Source organism: Typopeltis vanoorti, chromosome 20 (assembly GCF_054136105.1).
Source record: "Typopeltis vanoorti isolate ZY-2024b chromosome 20, IOZ_Tvanoo_1.0, whole genome shotgun sequence".
NCBI lineage: Eukaryota > Metazoa > Arthropoda > Arachnida > Uropygi > Thelyphonidae > Typopeltis > Typopeltis vanoorti.
The window spans coordinates 62,878,757-62,899,910 of NC_143568.1; the positions used below are offsets into that span (position 1 = coordinate 62,878,757).

At 35.5% G+C, this 21,154-nt stretch overlaps 1 protein-coding gene and 1 long non-coding RNA gene across 2 annotated transcripts in view; both read right to left on the bottom strand.

Annotated features, from left to right (window-relative positions):
• The window catches only part of LOC150095494 (deubiquitinase MYSM1-like), a 166,168-nt gene extending 162,341 nt beyond the window's left edge, over nt 1-3,827 (bottom strand). Inside the window, exon 1 of the mRNA XM_090410286.1 lies at nt 3,609-3,827. Within this exon, the coding sequence (XP_090266412.1) occupies nt 3,609-3,661 (53 nt within the window). The 5' untranslated portion in view covers nt 3,662-3,827. The remainder of the gene's footprint in view (nt 1-3,608) is intronic.
• Nucleotides 3,828-18,771: 14,944 nt separating this feature from the next.
• LOC150095495 (uncharacterized) lies at nt 18,772-21,031 on the bottom strand. Its single transcript, XR_016550070.1, has 2 exons — nt 19,086-21,031; nt 18,772-19,010 (listed from the first exon to the last, which is right to left on the bottom strand). It is a non-coding gene; the product is annotated as an uncharacterized LOC150095495 (long non-coding RNA).
• Nucleotides 21,032-21,154: the final 123 nt, after the last annotated feature.

A 21,154-nucleotide genomic window follows, 5' to 3' on the forward strand; every position in this document is an offset into this window, starting at 1 on the left:
TTATTGTTAAGATTACGGTTGTTGATAAGAATTTCACAGGCCTCCTTAATTTTACATTCATACCACGTTTTGGTGTGATGTAAACAACCGGTGCCTTTCCAGTCAATTCTATGTAAATTATTCATGGCATGATCAGAAAGGGATTTACCATAGTTATTATATTTAATGTGCTATTTATGTTTCTTTTTTCGGACAGGAATTGAGCATCCTGTTTCATCTATATAGTGCAAATTACAGGTGCAATGAATACAATGGGCCAGCAGACTAAATAAATCCTTGGATGAATTGAATAAGTTCTTTAATTTTGTAGAAGGTTTAAAGATGGAATTAAAGTTGTATTTTTGTAGTATTCTGTTTGTTTTATTATATTAGCTTATTATATTATTATTTATTTATTATTTATATAGTTTATATAATATATTAATATTTATTATATTAGTTTATGAGTTATATCTGTGTACGTTCCACAGACTGGATGTCCACAACAGATGAAGGATGAATTCTGGAATGACCTTGAAAGACATCTTCAAACTACTATTAACATCCTAGAATGTGCTTAAGTCCATGACTTTGCAGTCACAAATACCTTTTTCAAAAAGAGAACTTACACCTAATTACATATAGCAGTGGAGGCCAAGCCACACAAATTTATTATCGGTTGGTTTGTCAGAATGATCTAAGATGGATAACTGATGTAAAAGTCATTCCATCAGACAATATAACCACCCAACACCAGTTATTAGTACTAGATACATGGATCAGTCTACACCAGCATTGTATAAGGCCAGCTATAAGACAAATCGTATAAAATTATGGAAATTAACGAAAAATGAAACCCAACTGAAGACTTCACTAGAAGAAGCACTGACTTCAATCAAACAAAAAATGGTATCTGGAACTCATTAGCCAAGTGTGTTAAGACCATCACTGCAGTTGCACTAGAAATCACAAAACCTGGTCAACATTTCATTGACAAGCACACCTGGTGGTAGAACCCTAAAGTGCAACAAACTATAAAATTGAAAAAGAAAGCCTATAAGACCTTGTTAAAGACAAGAAACAATGAAGATTATGACAGATACTGTCATAATCTTCACTGTTTCTTGTCTTAGGTTTCACTGAAACCTAAAATCTGTGACAAAAGCAAAGGTTGCCTCTGCCAAAGCCAAGCACTACCAACAGATACATGATCAACTGGACACATCAGAAGGTGAGAAGCTAATATATCGCCTTGCTTGGGCACGTCAAGGTTCTACACAAGACCTAGGGCACATTATGAACATCAAAGAAGAAAATGGAAAGATGCAACTACTTTGATAAGATCAATAATGAAGAATTCCCACACCATTGCAAACAGCCACAGCAGTCCTTGGACCTCTGCCCCTTATCAGCACTGATGAAGTACATACTGCAGTTCCATCAAATGAAAAACAAAAAGGCCACCAGCCCAGATGATACACCAGCAGAAATCTGGAAGCTACATGGACCACAATGGTTGACAATGCTGTTTAACAAGATCATAAATAAAAATGAAATACCATCAATCTGGCTAACCAGTATAACAATTCCCATCTGGAAAGGAAAGGAGAACATTGGTGACTGCTCAAACTACAGATCAATTCGGCTACTTTTGCCATACAATGAAGATTTTTGAACGGATACTTGAAGCGCACCTTAGAGCCATCGTTCAAATTTCACCAAATCAGTGTGGATTCATTAAAAATTGTGGAACAACAGACTCAATCCATGCAATTCGGCTCTTAATGGAGAAACATCTAGAAAAGAAGAAAAACATACACATGGCATTCTTAGATTTAGAAAAGGTGTTCGACCATATACTACACGATCTCATCTGGAAGGCATGTGCAATGCATAAAAATGCTATATCAAAATGTCACCAGCACAGTATGCTGAGCAGCAGGAAACTGACATCTTCTCAATAAAGGTAGGAGTTCACCAGATATCTGCCCTCTCACCCCTTCTCTTCATCCTTTATATGGACACTATAACCAAGGATATTCAGAAGCCACATTCTCGGACATTATTATATGCTGACAACATAATACTTAGCACTATATCGCAAAATGAATTCCATCATCTCATAAAAAAATGGAAAACCTGCTTATATGAGTCTGGAATGAAACTTAACACCAAGAAGATAGAATATATGCAAGGGATTGACCAGACTGATAACACACGATAGATGGCATGGAACTGAACAAATGCATCCAGTTTAAATACCTAGGGTCCAGCATTAGCTCCAATGGCAATACAACAACAGATGCTGAAGCCAAGCAGCTTTACAATTATTACTATTATCCTCATCGTAATAATAACAGACCTTGATCTGGACAAATATCCATATCTTATACAGTATGTCAGTATATGTTTCCAGCCAGCACAGTATCAAAATACATGGGGGGGTTTGTTTTAAAAGTTTTAATACAGACAACAGTACATCTGACAATGTTTCCTAACCAAATAAGTTTTCCCTACTAGGAAGTTTTTAACAGGCAACTTACTAGTAGGGAAAATTTACAGAGTAAGTTTGAACTAGGCTATCTAGAAAAAGGCTATCTAGAGTGAATAACATATAAAAGGTTTATTATGGGCCAACTCGAAGATACCCAAGATAATGATGATAAATTACAAACCAAAGGGTTTGAAGAAGCAGACTGATGAAATGCTGTACTGAGACCAAAATAGGACACCTGACCTATATTTGTAAAAAAAAAAAAAAAAAAAATCATACATCTACTACATATTCTGAAGTGAAGATGCATGCATAAGTGTTCATGTTTTCCTGGCAGTAAAAGATGGTGTTTAATAGCATAACACTACATGAAAGAAAAGTAAATGGACAAGCTGATTGCAGATATTATGGTTTATATCCGTTACCTCAGAGCATGGTAATTAATGTAATGACATGCGTTTTTAATTTAAAAACTGACATACAAAACTAAAGAAGACAGAAGTAATATGTTTATAGTTTTTTTTTCATGTGATAACATTAAATGAATTTTTATGATCGAAATATTTACATACATCTTGTGTATATATCATCTTTCCTGCAACTAACTAAAAAATACTGAAGATTAATGAGTACAGCAGTTTTTTCTCTCTCTGAAAAATGGGCATTCTGGCTTGGCTCTCAAGGAATCTGGATACCTTAGCTACATTCAACGGTCAATGCTCTGTCCTTTTAACAAAAAATCGCATAGCTAACCAAGGGCATGAGCAGTAATGCAAGAAAGCTTTCGCGTTCAAGAGGTCGATTCTTTAGTCACTTTATAAAAACGCTGTCAAGTTTTGATATTTATTTATATGTATTGTGATCAAAATGTTTGCTAAAAATGTTCTAATAATCAATTATTACACTTAAACGGACTACTTTTATAACGTCCGAGGTCGTACTTGAAGCAACTGGGGAACAAATAACGTACTGTACTTAGTTTTTAATTCGTATGATGAAGTCTTCTATTGCTAGTACTTTCGTATTCTATACGTTATTCATCAAACATATACGTGACGCTATACATTAAACTCTGCGGGGAACTATTTTATTTCTACGCTTAACAATCACATGAATAAAAGATCATTTATAATACCTCTCTCCTTCAGAATGTCCGACAACGTCAACTTCGTCATTACAATCGGCCATTTTCAACGTACAATTAATAGTTTATTATTAAATATATTGCAGTCACACTATTTTTTGAAAAGATTTGGTCTTAGATGCATTTCAAGGAATTTAGGCAATTCCAACCATCGCATACTTTACCGCTATCTTTTCTGTTCCAAAAACAAACCATAACAACAAAGTATACTGGAAATACACCCAAAGTGATTACTATTTTTTTTTTTTTTTAAAGAAAAAAATATCCGCAAGACTAAAATATTTCGTATGACGTCAAACTTTCGCCCAAACGCGCCAGAAGCGCGTTTGTGCAAAAATACACTTGCTATAAAATTTATTTTGTACCAAGTGCAAATTGTAAGAGCAATCGCCTCATACGACAAAAATAATAATATCGATGTTATACATGTTAAGAGAGAAAGAGACGGAAACATTTCACACTTTTTTGCTTTATCTGATATTACAAAATAAAACTGAGAGAACTACAAAATAACACAAAACAGACAGGAAGCAACCACTCAAACTCTCCTTCAACGATGTTACAATGGTGCCAGATGGAAAAATATTCGTAATGTCCACTGCTGTGCGGATTTTTTTTTTTTGCTCTGCTGACCAAATACCAACTCTCTCCAAATCACTAAAATATATCTTGCTAGAAATGAAGACCTTCGTCGACCATTCCGTTCAAAACTCCGGCCATTTCAAAATAAATCTAAATAAAACACTGGAAATAGCGTTTGTTTTGGAACACACGCCATTTCCATTATAGTGTCAGAAGAACGTTATACTTGTATATGTTGATCCTCGGACATTTTGGTAATTTTAGGAAGGAGATGAAAACGCAGATATAGTAATTAATATAGGTGAATTATTTTCTGTATTTTCCATAGTCCAAATAGTATCGTCAGTAACAATACCGGATATAATGAGGCAAGAAATGCATTAGGCAACAGGGTCAATGATCTGAGATACGCTGTTGATTCAACATGGCAAATTTTTGGTAGAAACGGCAAGAACAGTGGCCGTAAACATATCCTGATAAGACGAAGATTATGGTTATCGAAAGAATATAGAGAGGAAGGTTCTGAGAAACAAGTGTTTCTTTGTAGAGAATTAATTGAAGAATTTAACGAAACTACATACCTGTGATCCATGACTAAAACAGTAATCCGCGACTTCTCTAAAGCCTGAGTCAGATCCATCACTGCCCACAAAAATTGTAAAGATTCAGGATGCAACTTTTTCAGTCGCTACTTATGGGTGTGAAACTTGAACCTAAATTACTTTGTCAAGAAGGAACAGAGCTGGTTTTGAGATTTGTTGTTCCAGGAGGCTGTAGAGGATTTCAAACTGAAAAGCAAGCAAGTAAATGGATTCTAGAAAGGATCATTAGAACTTTTAGACTCCTTAAGAGTATTGATATAAGAATGCTAAAATAATTTTAGTGCATAAAAGGAATGGGAGATTAAACGTCAAACCACTAATATATAGTAAATCCCTGTAAAAGGAAGTGTTAGTGAGATGGACGTATTGTGTGTCTGCAGCAATAGATTTTTGGAAGGTTGAAATCTCAAGAATAGTATATATGGGTTTCTAACGAGAACTAGCGGTGGCATATCACCGAACTGAGCATTGACCATATAGCATACGATGATGATGTCCAATGAATCTGGATGGATGGTAATCATTCCCAATTAATGAAGAGTGCACCAGACATTCTCTAAGCAAGTTAGTGAATAAACAAAGCATGCATAAATGCTTAACATTGAGAGCTAAAGGGCTTGACTGGGCATCCTGGCAGTAGAGATGATGGTCTAAAAATGAGAGTTGACCATATTTTTTATTATGCAACATACGTAATACCTCCAGGGAGTCCAAAGACTCGTCGAGGAAGGGCACCTACTCTACAACTCTCTCCTCCAAACGCAACTATCTTCCCCATCTACTGCTGACTACCAACACTAGTATTTTCACAGACAATCATAAACATCCATGCCCACGTCGGGATTCGAACCTGCAGCCTTTTGGTTGGAGAGCAGATAATAATCTGACCACTCGGGCAACGAGGCCAGCTAAAAAAATCGTAAAAACACTGGGCTCGTCCGGAATTTTTCTTCTTTTTTTGAGATGAATACCAAATTTTCAGGGAGAAAACCAGCCTTCCATCTCAGAGATCAGCTATCTTGATAATCTAGCGAGGAAAGAAGGCATGGTTTTATAGTCAGCGAGTAGAATCGAATTTAGCAAGGTCTTTCTTTGATCAGACGAGAGAGCTAAGAATGCAAACGTCATTTCAATAGGGCTACAGAGGACAATACCAAAGAGATTTGTTTAGTTAGATAATTAAAAATGAAAATCACTTACAAGAAATCGCAATATTGATCACAGATATCTGTGGCATAAGTTTCCATAAAATCCTTTTACGAAAAATTAATCAAAGGCCACATTTTAATTAGAAAACAACAAATCATCATCAATAGCATTAGGCAGAATTCAAATAATAATGAATGTATAACAGTGAGAGCCACTTGAATTTATACATAAAACAATATGAAGAAATCAGTAAGGAAATATTGTACTAAAATCATCTAATGCCTTTTATTTCCTTATATGTAGTAGATGATTCGGTTTTATCCCTATCTTTTGGAGACTGAGGGGAAATTTCAATCTCAACCGGCAGCCAATCAGAGATAGCTGGCCCTAGATAACGAAAGAGAGGACCAACACGTGTCGCCATCACTAGGCTCCTAACTCTAACACCATATGTTATTGTCTGAGTAGTGTGGATGATATGGTCGATTTTCTCGAGTTTACTGTAAGAAGAACCCCATTTTCCACGAGGGAAAAACCATCTGACAGTGATAGAGATCGAAAAATTCGAAAACGGTGCAAATGAACGCTTAGAAAGAATTCCTCTAATCTGGGTGAATAGAAGCAAACTAAAGTCTCTTTGGGCGGCCTAGCGCAAATGATGCAAACATGCTTTCCACTTAACTACACATACATAACATTATATTATTATCAATTAATTGTTTTAATTAATTAAAACTTATGGATGTGTGATTAAAATAATTCTCTCGCATATCCTTGATAATGAGCGGCAGTCTTTCCGACTAAAGTTCGATGACGCTGTCATTTTCGTATCAACCCTTAGCAATTCTCCCCAATACTTTAACCACCATTAATGAGATACCGAATGAGCTGAAATTGCTACCTGTATCTTACAGTCTTATTTATGCAATAGAACTATTTTGCTGCATTTCTATTTTCTTGGCTCCTTCGCAGAGTGAGAATTAACTGTATCAGCTTTACAAGATGAACTGCCAATTCCTTTACACATTTTTATTCCTATAATACCTAGCTGATCTTCCATCTAATTCCATGATCATATTTGTATTATGGCTCTACAATATCCTGTGCACGTACAGTTCTAACACTATTCTCACAAGAATATCACATCTGGCACTGAAATATCTTCGTCGTCGTAGTCGTCCGGTAGCATCTTCTAGCAAGAAGGTTGCAGCAGATGAGCAGCTCTTCTCCATTTCTCTCTGTCTGTCGCTTCCATCATTCTTAAACCAGTCCATTCCACGATGTCATTAAACCACTCTCTTGTTGGTCTTCCACGTCTTCTCTTCCCCTCAACTTTCCCTTGTAATATAGTTCTTGTCAGGTGTCCCGAAGAACCTATCAGAAGATGTCCTGAAAATCTAGTCTTTCTTTGCATAATATTCTTTAACAGTGTTCTTTCCATCCCAACTCGTCTTTACTGCTCATCCAAACTAGGGAAAAAGTAGCATAGTGATTTCCCGTTGCCTTCTATGCATGAAGAGATGAAAAAAGTAGAAACATTGAAAGCATCACCCCTAGCCCTCGATTACTCTAATAGCATTGGGGGAAGGAACAAGAAAGAAGAAAAGGATAAAAAGAAATAAGAGTAGGAACCATCCTATAGATAATATAACAGATGTATATTACATGAAATAAGGTATGCTCCAGCATCAGGCACCTCGGGTTCGCCACTCCCGTACTCAATAAAGTGAGCCCTTGAGGTAGAAATATCTTCACTCTTGAAAAATGATCAATCAATAATTCAACCATTTTGTCTGCTTCTGTTATCTCTGCAAGAATTTCATTTTTTTTTGTATTAGTCCCACACGAGAGTCAGAAGGATCTATAGCAAATAAATGACATGTGCTGGTAGGGATCAGGATGATTGTAAACTGTTGATTGCTGAAGACTGTAGTCCTTTGAAAATTTATCATAGAAAGGCTGTTCCACAGAATTCAGCTGGACGGAATGAAATATGAATACCAGTAGGAGACTCAATGAGGACATAATTTGACCATAAAAGGATGTTGAGCAGCTGTTGCTCGAGATGGTATACCTCTGGTAGAAATAATATGTATAATGAATCCCAGTTCTGGTTAACACTGTCTATAGAGATATCCCTAAAAGAGACACAATTTGGAAACTGATCTTCTATGAAAGTGGTTGAAGAGAATCGTAAGAGACTCAAGAATATTAGAGGCCTTAGGTGCACCACCCCAAAACATGAGAGCAGTATTCCAAGGGTGGCCACATTTGGGATTTATACGGAGTAAATTACTTGCCAAAATAAAAGTACTGTCTTGAGCAGGAAAGGATGTGAATTTTTTAGAAGTTGGTGATGCTATAGAATTGATATGATTATGCCATGAAAGAATGGAGTAAGTGAAAGTTTGATAACAGAGATTTGGCTTAACTCTTGAGCTGAGCACTATCAAAAGTGGAGAACTAAATTACGTTTCGCAAGAAAACTGTTTATTGGATGACCTGAAGTTGACTAGGTTGTTGTCACCCCAATCAAGGGTATTGTGGAGATCCTTGTTCATGACACCAATCAGAGATGACCTTGAAGCTCGAGATCTTTGCAAGACCTTAACTAATTTATTAATAAATAAATGCGTAGATTTATTTATTAATAAATTGATTACTGATTAGGGAAAAATAATTTAAAAAAAATTATTTTGTATAGGCAGCACCCCCCCATTTAAAGCTTCACGGGCCGCCACTCTGTGAGGACAAGTGAAGAGAGTGTTATCCTCAGCAAAAGAATGAATAGCGTTTGCAGTCAATAAGATTAAGTTGTTTATATACGAGGAATGAGAAATATGGTGAGGGAAATAGCAGTCATGAGGGACACTGCATTAACAGTTAAATTTGAACACAGAGAGAGCACAATCGCCATTGCACATTGATCCCTATGTGCAATCGCTATTGCACATAGGGATCAATCTTAGAGAAATCTAGTAATCCACTTACACAAGGACAAAGGCAGTCCAAATGACGGTAATTTGTTAAAATTACTCGATCTCAGATCCTATCAAAAGCCCCGGAGATGTCAAGTGCAAATACACAGATTTATCCAAATCATTCCATGGAATTATTCCACAGATGAATGATGTTGACTAGATCTCCTCTGGATCTGCATTGGTTTAGTGGTCACCTAACAGATGATAGTTCTCCAAATGTTGAGAGTGACTCTTGATTACCTTCGAATCTTATTGTCTTATTAACATCAAGTTTACTTAATTCCTCATTCACCATCAGTCTCTCCTCTGCCATATGCTCCACTCCAGCTCCTCTTGATGCTGCCTTCATGAGGTTGAAAATATCCTGATAATTGAATATGAATATTTTTAATAACTTATTCTTTGGATTGGTACCAATTTGCTAGTGACATCACCTAGCATCATCCTCCAAGACATTTTCACTTCTACTTTTCATATATCAAAATAACTCACTAGCTTCTCAAACTGTACTTTTCCTGGCCTTACCAACTTCGTCCCATTCCTATCCTAATCCTTGTACTTCTCATGCAACTAATCATTGCCAATATTCATCTTATGTTGCTTTCACAGCACCTTCCAGATTTCATGCTTAATCTCTTCATTCATTTTACTCCTACTTTGTGTAGCCTTTTCACCTTTGGGATACTGAAATACTGCTGCTGTGAAATTGTTCTTGATCAATGCCTACACAACATCTATATCCTTCCCACTCAACTCTTTCCACGCTATGGCTCCCACTTGTCTCCTAAGCTTTGCATAATCACCAGCTTATAGTTCCACATATATCCCTTTTTTTATAAACGTTCTGATGTGACTGCTCCAACCCATGTGATCACTTCATGGTCTTTTCCCCAGCAGGAAAAGATTCGACACTCATTTACAATAGCATCCTCTGATGGTATAACTTGATATAAGATTTTACCCTCGTGTGCTCTTCGTTACATAGTAGTGCCTATGATTTTTGTCTTCTTAAGAACCCGAGAAATTCATTCACCTTATTCCCTGATGCTATCTCCAATCAATACTGCTGTAGTTGAAATAGCGTATTTGTTCACTAAGCCGAGGTGCCTATATGTTTCGGTCTGTACATTTCATGGCCTGTAGCAACACCCCACCAAACAGCTAACTTTGAACCTCCACTTCACACCACACTGCTTTAAAACGATTGCCATTTTTTCTCTGTATGCACGGACATGGTTGCTCTGCTATCATCAGCACCACTCTCCCTTCCTTCTTCTCTTTCCTATATTCATGAAAAACATATTATTCCATTTCTACTTTCACCAGAATGCCATTCTTATCCAATCACACTTATGGCAACTATTTTGGGAACACAAATCCAATGAATGCAACAATTTGATCTCCCTTATTTCCTGACTCCTGCCATTCGTAAATAAACAATTCATTTGTCTATAACTACTTCTATTAATGCTCTCTCATCTGAATTCTCGCTTACTCCTGTGTACTCATCATCTGACCCGCATAGCCCCCTCCCCCTCACCCGTATTCCTGACCATTCCATTCCTTTGGTCTCAGAATCAATTCTTTACACAAGGTCTCCCTGATGGCTCCTATTTCCATGTTCATCAAGCATTCCTGTTCTCACATTCTTCTGCATTCGCAAACCTCTAATTTTCACGGTCTATTGTCCTCTTAATTTATGTCTTTGAATTCCACTGATACCTTGCCTGAATCACTTATTACACTTCCAGCAGCAATTTTCCAAAATAACTTACTCCATAACCATTCCATCGCTTTTATTCAGTTTCATTCGTCTCACATGTTCACAAACTGCACTCCTTTCTCGTTACATATATCTATTAATATTCCATTTAAGATTTTTGCTCTCTGCCACACGTCATCATTGCCATACCTGAGCAGAACCCAACTACCCTTCCTATCACACCGCTCTTTAACTTTCCACAATAATATTCTGAAATCCAACCTCCCATCTTCCGTTTGCTGAACGAAAGTATTTGTCACAACCAGCAGCTCCTTTGCGTTTATTTCCCGAATCCAGTACCTCGATCACCGTTCATTCTCCCTCCTGGAAAATATACCGTGTGCACCCTCTCATCCACACCTTTTATGATCTCCACCATACTATTCTTGAGTTATTCACTACTTCTTTCTCTCCACTATCTTACATTTTAATATTTCGTCCTCTTCCTTTGTATCCACGATATGTTTATTTTCATTCTGCATATGCCTGATTTCATTCTTAAACTCCTAGATTCCAGCAATTGCTTCCACTATGGTTCCATCTGTCGGGCAGAATTTCGTTTTTGTGACTTCGCCTAGCGTTTCTTTTTTAATCACTTTCGTATTCAAAATTACTCTCCCCACTCATATTCTCACCCTAGCTGTTCTCGCCACCTTTTTTAGTCTTACATCCATCGCCTTCCGTCTGGTATTATTCACTTCCAGTTCCTGACTTTCATTCACATCATCGCAATCCATTACTTATCACACTTTTTACAGACTCCACTCTCTAACTTCTCTTGTTCAATCTCTCAATAAATATCTGCTGCCACTTTTGCCCATGAATACATATTAAATTCTTAGCAGTGAGCCACATTGGTAAAATCTACACACTAGGTTTTATTTCTGGCAAGATGTTACTCCTCTAAGGAAATATTAATTTTATGACTATTTAGCTTATTTTAGGGGCACTCCTAAACAAAAATAAGCTAAATAGCCATAAAATTAATATCTACACACTAGATTTTCGCGCTGTGTGTCTGGATGACTTTGTTCGTAACACCATTTTTGTTTTTCGGAAAAAGTGCTTCAAGTTGATCGACTGATTACGAAACGCAAACACGCTACACCCAACCCAGACATATCGCTAACAATTAACACCGAAACCTATCTATATTTTGGCAGACTGTAGGGTACCTCGTAGGAGACTGAACTATTCGCCCTCTAACGACGAAACCAATATTCCGTGATTCTGCGTTCTGATTGATCTCATTCACTGAAAAGTTAAAGATAAGAATGTGGTTATTCAATGTACTTGATATTTGATGAAAAGTATTGCAAGTTTTTTTTTTTTTTTTTTAAGCCATGGATTAAAATTTACCATATTATTATTCAACTTGCTCAAAAATGGAAAAGTTGGAAGTATGTCCCTTACATAACCATCTTAAAAACCAGTACGAGATTAACTTATTAAACTAACGAAAGAAAGAAACTTGTGATACAGCCTTCTTGATCAAAAATTACATTATACTTTAACGAAACGTCTTTTCTACTGCAGGAAGCTACACACAAATGCATGCTTTGTCTTCCTTACCTTTGAAGTTGCTATTTATGTTTGAAATTTTTTTTTTTTTTTCATTTATAATTTCTATAAATGAACTCTCTGATTCCAATCCTTGAGTTTCTTTTTCGGTTTTAAAACAATGTGGGATCTAATATCCCCTTAATTTAATTAATATAATTTCTATTATTTTTAATTAATAGCTTTTTTGCTTCTTGCCATGTTTCAATAATTTTTTTTTTTTATTCATGGAAGTGCCAGCCATCCATTGCACTAGACCCTAGATGGCAAACCTGTGGCATGTCAACGATTTATAGGTGATATCCTTTTATACGCTTATAAATTATTCAACCTTTTTTTTTTAATTGTTACAATATGTACAAGTTAAAATTTGTTTTACACCAGACAGCAGCTGTGAAGACATGCATATGATTGGTGCGGTATTAACAAAAGATCGTGCGACCCAAAAACAAAGGCAACCGACAATCGTTGAGTTGAAATGCTAATTCTCTTGAACCGAATTCCACATCTGAAACTGTCATAACACTCACTATAAATTTCTTAGGTTTAACACATTCACGACAGGGTGTTGTTTATTGTTCCGACGTAACTTCTCATTACTGGCGGGCTCAACTCGCAAAGTTTCAACCCTTGGTTGAATTTTATTTGAAATTAGCTTTTGTGATCTGTCATAATGGCATCGAGAATTTCAAATGGAATAAAATAAACTTATTTCATGTAATTGAAAAATTGGACAATAGTTTTTAGTTAGACACTGTTTCTGGTGCAACGTATGGTTTTGCTTGAATCTATACAGCAGTTTATGTGAGAGGGGACATGCGACCCAAATCTTAGTGCAGTTTTTATTCCAACTGTCTCTAATTGTCCTATTTGGTGAGAAATATATTACAGACTGCAAAAGCCTCTTTACCTTGTTCAGGAATACAATAAAACTATTTGTTTTTCTTGCATCTACAGTATAATGGCTGTTGGGGAGGGCATGTTGTTAACTGCGTGGAGTGAGTTACTGTTCCTCGACGTGAACATGTTAAACATTTTTCATGTGCGAGGCATATGCAAAACTTTTTAATGTCTTTTTTCATAAAGTAAAATCAGGGTTGCGAGTTATGTGCGAGGGCAAGTTATATTCGAGTAAATGTGGTAAGCGTTTCGGCGACAAGTTGACATCCTTCTGCTGCTTCCCCCTGCTCAGCTGACTTCTATGGTGAGTTACAATGCATAAATATTTTTCTCACTACCGTTTTCTTTTTTTCAAACCACCAACATCATTAAATTCAGTTTAATAATACAATAATCAATTTTACACTGAATATTATAAATTTTTGGTGATCAGAATGGGCTATATCAATGAAAATTAGCACAAATCAATTTGATGTTGGCCTGAGGAAACAATATGCTACAAGATTTCATTAACCACCCAACCAGCCAGGATGTATATATACGTCCAAGTTACCATGGATGCGAAGTGCATATTAAAATTGTAATACCACTGATATTACATTGAAATATGCGATGGATATGAAATGTAGAGGAGTGATGTAATTTATCTGTATCGACGGCGACGTGGTTAATCCAGTGATTTGATAACTAATTTAAACATACTTTTATATTTGTTAAATTAATTTTTTCCCTATTAAAATCTGCTGGGCACATCAGCAACTCGATTTGTGAATTTTTGGCACGCGCACATAAAAAGGTTCAGCACCACTGTACTAGACCGTCCTAAGAAAGAGCATCTTAAGTAAATTCTAGTTGCTGGCTAGGGGAACTTCTACTAAGCATTTTTTTGACCAGTTCCTGAGTTTAGTCTATCTCTGGCATGTACGAGTGTTTTTTTTTCCCTCTAAGAAATTTGGGTTTTTCATCTCGTAAGCTGAAGAAAATCGACCATAGAACACTATTTTCAGACAGTAAGCAAACATAGTTTTAGGATTAGGGACCAAGAGATGGCAGTACTTATCAGCTGTCTCACTTCACTGGATGCCATGTATGATTAGCAATAGTCTTGGGCCAGCTATCTCTCACTGGCTACTGGTGGAGATTGAACCATCTCCCCTCAGTTATACTGTGACAATAAATTTTTAATATTTATTGTCACAGCATAACTTTTTTTTGAAAATGTAAGAAAATTACTAGTATTTATGAAAAGTTTTACTAAATTACCAGGAGTTGAAAAGTCTTTTTCCTGCCTTTTTTTTATAACCTTTCTTCATCCCCTTTCTTTAAGTGACCATACTATCTCAGATCAGTTCTCCTCCAACATTATTAAATGCTAAAAATACCATTTTTTTTTTTCATTTTTAATATGGTTACTGATGCATTCTGCTCACTTCTCTGATTTTCTTCAAACTCTCATTAAATTTCATTAAGTTAAGATTGGTTTGAATACTTGTATACTGCTAATTCAGTGTTTTGGCTAATTTCTCTTATTTCATATAAATTTATTCAACCAGAACTAAACCAAACCAGTTTTGATTATTCTCTATCTATTATATCATTTGCAATCTTCACTGCACGCGTGATCTAAATAGTTGAAATATACTTTTACAGGTTCTCTATTGAGAATGTTGTCAACTTCCATATTCCTATATATTTTTAATTTATAGTTTTTATTATTTTTTTATTGCAATTTTGTTATGCAAGTTATTCAATTCGAAAAGTCCTAAAGACTTGTACTGGTTTCATTTAGCAGTATAATCTGAATACAGCAAAGAGTCGAGTTTAATATCTCCAATTTTGATATCAGGTTTAATGTCACTTCAATTAGTGCAATATAATCCATATAGATAGTGAATGAACATCAACTTCCTGATATGTGCACTTAAGGGATGTTCAAGCTATTAATTTAAGTTATATTAAATTATTCAATTACTAGTCAGCAGTCCAGTCTCGATGTATTTAACATTTCATTCTTCTAAGGCACTTCTAAACGAACCAAATCTGCCTAGATCTTGGTCTTCTTCTGGCATCTTATTATCAAACATCTATTTTGCTAACCTTTCCTCACCCATTCTGTTTAAGTGGTCATATCCCCACATTAGCGATACTCACATATTCTTGAATGTGAAAAATGACAAGTTCTCCAGTACAGGTCCTTGTCGCATTCCCATGTTTACTCAACTTTAAATCTTACTTGAAACACTCATTATAGAAATTCCTCTGCAATTTAACAGGGAATATACAGAATACATAATTTCAGAAAAATATATATTCAATAATTAACCTCAGAAAAATACAGAATAAATAATTTCTCCATTCTACATGGCATCCCTATAACTGTGGTAAAGATTGCACTCTAGAAGGAACATCCATCCTGTATCGTCTGTTTGTATAGATGATTGCAATAACTTGTGTTATCACATTCATTTCATATCTATCACTGCCCAAAGTAAGCTAATCTGTTAAGAGAGATATAAAAGCCATCCATCCACTATTATCCCAATACTTTCAAAATAACAGAGAAGTTCATTAAAGGCCAACTTCTTTACTGCCAGGAAATTTACCAATTAGTTATTAATATGGAACTTCCCACTTTCATTTCATGGCACATCTGCTTAATCTTGCCCACATTTTAACATAAGCCATGAAAAAGTTGAGTATGGCATCAAGGCCTTCTATAAGCTGCCAGCTTCCTCTTTGGCCATTCACTGTGAGCCAAGAGGGCACGTTTTATCTCATCAAATACTTCCTAGACATCTTCAGGGATTACAAATAACTTTTTTTTAACAACACACTCACATACAATACAATACAATACTAAGTGAAACACATGGGTGACTCTAAAGTCCTGTCTAGGTGGAGTTGTTAAGTTCTGAATGAAACTGAAACTGTATTAATTTATATTTTCTTCAGAACTTAACATGCATCTTGCATTTTGGCATATACTGATATATCAGATGGATAAAATTGCTTGTAAATTACCAGCAACAATAATAATTTCAGAGTCTATTTATTTGTCCATAGTGTTGTAATGTATTTACTGTGAATAGTCCATTGTTTAAACTTTGCTAAAATTTTATAAATATTTGTATGTGGCTGGGAGAAGGCTAATCGGATTAAGTACCGATAGCCAGGAGCAAAACACGTACGCCAAGTACACGGTGGAAGGAGAGCACGTGGTCCCCCCCCCCCACCGAAGAGCATGCTAGGGGAGATTATGGCGCTAGGTGCTGTAAGATGACGTGAGCAAAGAGGGAGAAATTTAATGATGTAGTAAGGAAGTGTTGGGCGGGGGATTGAGCGCAAGCTCAGGGCCTTTTTTTTTTGTTCTCTTTGATTGCCGATGTTCGTCCCCGTTCCTTGGAAGGATCGTGGGAGAATGCCGAGGAGTCCTTGGGAGATCGTCGGTTAAGGAATTGCCCAGCGGAGCTGAGTTCCTGATTACCGCTTAGACATCTAAGCCTTGCTGAGCCAGATGACCAGTGAACGGCAAACACCTGCTTTTGTCACCAGAGATATATCCAGTCCGGACCATTCAGTGGGGTAATGCAGACCAAGCAGAATGGAAGGTGGACCTGGAGGTGATGTTATATCTGAGACATGAATGAAGAAATTAGGATTAATTTTAATGTCAATGAATGGATAACCTTTAGTACTGTGGAGTTTAAGCTCATGATTTACCTTTGATAGAATGTTTTAACTGAACTGATACTTATAAATGCTAAGAGAGAGTAAGAAGGGTTAGATAATTATGTTTTTTCATTGAGATTGATATTGAAACAAGCATGTGTGGAAGTTTATTCATGATATGTAATCTGACTAGAGTGTAATTAAATGTTTTCTCTAGATTCAATAGTTGACTTGCCCGATATTATTTTCTATTGCACCGCTCACAAATAACTGAACCATGGCGGGAGGTAAATTATAGGGGAGGCTACGACTGCAATCTAAGTTAGAGATAAATGAGGTATGAACTGCTTCAAATAGTTTAAGAAATTAGGGATAGTGTGCTATGCTAAGTTCTAGTTCTTTGATTTTTCATTGTTCAAAAATCTAGGATTCAGGGTGGTGCAGTATAATAGAAATTTTTCCTGAATCCGAAGAAAGCACCAACACTGAAACAAAGGAATTGCCATTGTCCATTGGGAATCTCTTTGTCTTCTACCCACGTGCAATATCCTTAAAGTAGTTAACGGCCCAAAGTAAAAATGAGACTGCATAAACTAAAGAGTTAATGAAGTATAATTAAGGTTCTAACAAAAAAGTGTTGAATTAAGGAATTAATAACGATATAGACATGAAGTAAATAATACAAGCCAAGTAAGAAGAATTATAAGGAAAGTGACGACGTAACAGAGTGCCCTCTATGGGCATTTGTAGGTGGCTAGGATGTAACATGGGATTTCTGATAATTAACGTTTAACAAATTTTGGGAAGTTTTATGCAACCGTATTTGTTTAAATTCAGTTGATTTCTAAGTGCTGCTGCAGATTCTAAAAGCAGTCTTTTTTTAAATTTACTATGGTGAAGCATGGTGGTTTTTCTCCAGGAGATTCTGTGGGTTGTATCCAAATTGGTCTACAAGGCCAGATTGACCATAGTCGTGATAGCAGATGTATGATTTGTGTTCCAAACGGATAGTTGCTGATCTGCCTGTCTGAAGTAAGCCAGCTTGCAGGAACAGGGTACTCTATGTACTTCAGGCACTGAGAGAGAGAGAGGAGGGAGCTGATTTTTGGTGGAATGGATAAGTGTAATAAGTTTATGGTGGGACGTAAGTGCTGTGTGGAGGTTGTACTTTTTTTAAGGAACTGGCTATTTTTTCTGATGTGCCATGGATGTAGGATATGGTGATGACATTTCTGAAGTCCTTCTGAAGAGATAGCCGGGGAATGGGGGAGGAAGAACTAATTATTTTTTTAATTCTGTAATTGCTATAGTCATTGGAAAGGAAGGTATTGTGCATGTGGTTGAGTTTGGTTAAAAAGGAGGTTCCACTGGAACAAAGCTTGTGGGCTCTATTAATTAGAGTTTTAATAATGCCATATTTGCTTAAATGACACCTTAACACTCTTTAAAAACGTTTTTCCTTCTCATATCTTAGAGCTCTTTTCCCTTGCCACCAATTATGGTTATTTTTCTTATTTTTCAGATAGAGGGAACTGGTATAGGTTCCACCCTCACCTGCCAATTTTTACATGGAAAATTTTGAAAAATGAGCTATAGACTCAGCCCCTCTCAAACCTGGCTAAGATTTGTAGATGATATGTTTTCTACTTGGCCTCATGGTCCAGATACATTAGACTCCTTCTTCAGTCACCTCAATAGCCTATATCCAAGAATCCAGTTTATGATAGAAAAGGAAAATAACAATAGTTTACCCTTCCTAGCACCTTAGTAACACATTCCAAATGGTAACCTTTCCTTCTCTGTATACAGAAAACCTACTCACACAGACAAATCCATTCACAAATTCTCCAATCACCACTCCTCTCAACAATATGCCCCCCCCCCTCCCCCAACAGCTGAATGGTTACTTTATGCAAAAATCCTAACAATGAAATACAGTAATTCTGAATAAAATTCATTTCTATATATATAAAAACAATATGAACAAAACATTACATACATAAAAAACAAAAATTAAGTCAATTATGTACAAGCGGCATCTCTACATTTTTTTATGCAATGGTCTTTAATTTTTTAAAGACCATGAGGAAAAAACTTTCAAAATGACAATTTGAGACTATTTTTTCATACACTTATGTGATAATTTACAAACAAAATGATTTTATAAATTCCATCCAGTTATCAATTACTGTAGCCCAATACAATAACATAACAGCGAAAACTTGCAGGTGAGCTCTGATCTATTAGTTTTAATTACTAAAACCTGTAGCCCAATACAATAACATAACAGCGAAAACTTGCAGGTGAGCTCTGATCTATTAGTTTTAATTACTTCGTAGTTTAAATTACGAAGAAGCTAAAAATCTGTTTAAATTCAGTCATGACTGAGAACAGTTTCACAGTCTTTTTATTTTTAAAAAAATAAGAATCAACTTCTATGGGGGAAAATCTTTGTGCTGTTCCAGTAGATAATATTAAGGCTGTTAAACACAAAAACTTATCTGATTCTTTGAAATTAGTATTATCTTGGCATTCAGAAGACCATAATGTGAATACTTGCTAGGCACTTACCAGTTTTCCAATTTGGGTAAAATATGAGAGATCACATACTTAGTAATCTGCAAAGTACTGAACACAGTACTTTGTAGATTCCTGCATAAGGTAGTGAATTAGCTTATCTATAAAAGCACAAAAAAGAAGCATGCATACTGACTGAAATGTGACATGTAATCCTATAAAGTATAGAAGTCTGGTAATCATTCCAAAGGAATGGAAACTCTGGGACTTTTGTCACAGGCGATTGAGAACATTCAGCACATGAATATATTCTCTATGAAATGAGTGCATTTAAAAGCTGTCATAACCATTAGAATGAAAAGTTATTTTGATGAAATGTACTTCATTTTGGAATTAAGTTATCAGTGCACCTAACTTGCCAACTCACAGGAGAAAGTTTTTGATTAAGCTTAATTTTTTAGTCATAAGATACTGACAACAATCAGCAATTAGGTATCTTCCTGTGTTGTTTTCTTTCTAAGAAAGGAAGGCAATTTTTAGATTCCATTTAAATGGTAATATGGGTGATAGGATGGGTAGAACTGTAAGGAGATATGCCATCTACTAATAAGGAATACTAAATGAGAAGAGCATTGTTATTCAATTTTCATGAATTTGTTTAAACTTTTTTTGACACATGGAGCCTGAATTCACTTTAAATCTGAATAATCTTAGATCATCAGAAGGAAAAGTCTTTCATCAATAATTCAAGTGCATCAAATGGAATTGCATGATAGTCAAAAAATCTTCTGAATTATTTAATGAGATAATGTATTACCAATTTATAAGTTGGAGTGCACATACATTCTACCACAGATTAGAGGATAATTTGTTATATGAATTCTTGGTAAATCATACAGTTTGGAGGTTTAATATACTGCACACATTTTTTTTTTCTTTAATTCACTGTTCCAAGAAGTTGATTCACTCAAGAGCTTATGTAGTTTACTAATTTGAGATTAGCATGGTCTTTCAAAAGTAACTATTTTTTAATAATATTTATTCCTATCCCAAACAACCAATGCACCTCCCACAGGTAATAATGGTCGATCAGACTGAGCTAACTTGCAACTTCCTGCCTATCATAACCGTCTTTCCTACTGGAAGAAAATGGTTGTGAAACTCGACTGGAAATTTGCTGAAAATACAATTTCATTAGTTGTTTTCCATTAAACATTTCCATAATGAATCTTGAATTTCATGGAGGTGTCAGCATAATATATTTGTTACAAATATTTTTAGGAAAATCCCACTGTTGCTTATATTAATTTGCAAGCTTAGCAACTTACAGAATATAGTGCTGAACCATGTAATAATTCTGACTTCTCCCTCTCTTCAAACAGTTCATAACTACAGGTTATTATTTTTGTCATTTTAGATGATGAAATAATATTTAGCAGTGCTTCAACAATTTTTAAACACAAGATATAAAATTATAAACATAAGGAATTTCTGATTCCTGAAAAAAAAAAAATTCTGGGAATCAGGAATTAAAGAAAATGAAATAAAAATAGTATAATATTTTAAAATACTTAAAATTTTATACTGATATGGTAGGAAGTCAACTGAATAAATTTATATGGAATAACAGAGAAATTAATAAACACAAACTTATTCTTATATAAGACCATCTGTTTAATACAACTATGTACAAGAACGCCTACTAGTTTCACTAGCCTACTATCTAGCTTTGTCAAGACTAAAAAAGGTGAACAAAAAAATAATAAATGCAAAAAATGAACTCATACAGAACCATTTACAATGGTTAGTACACCA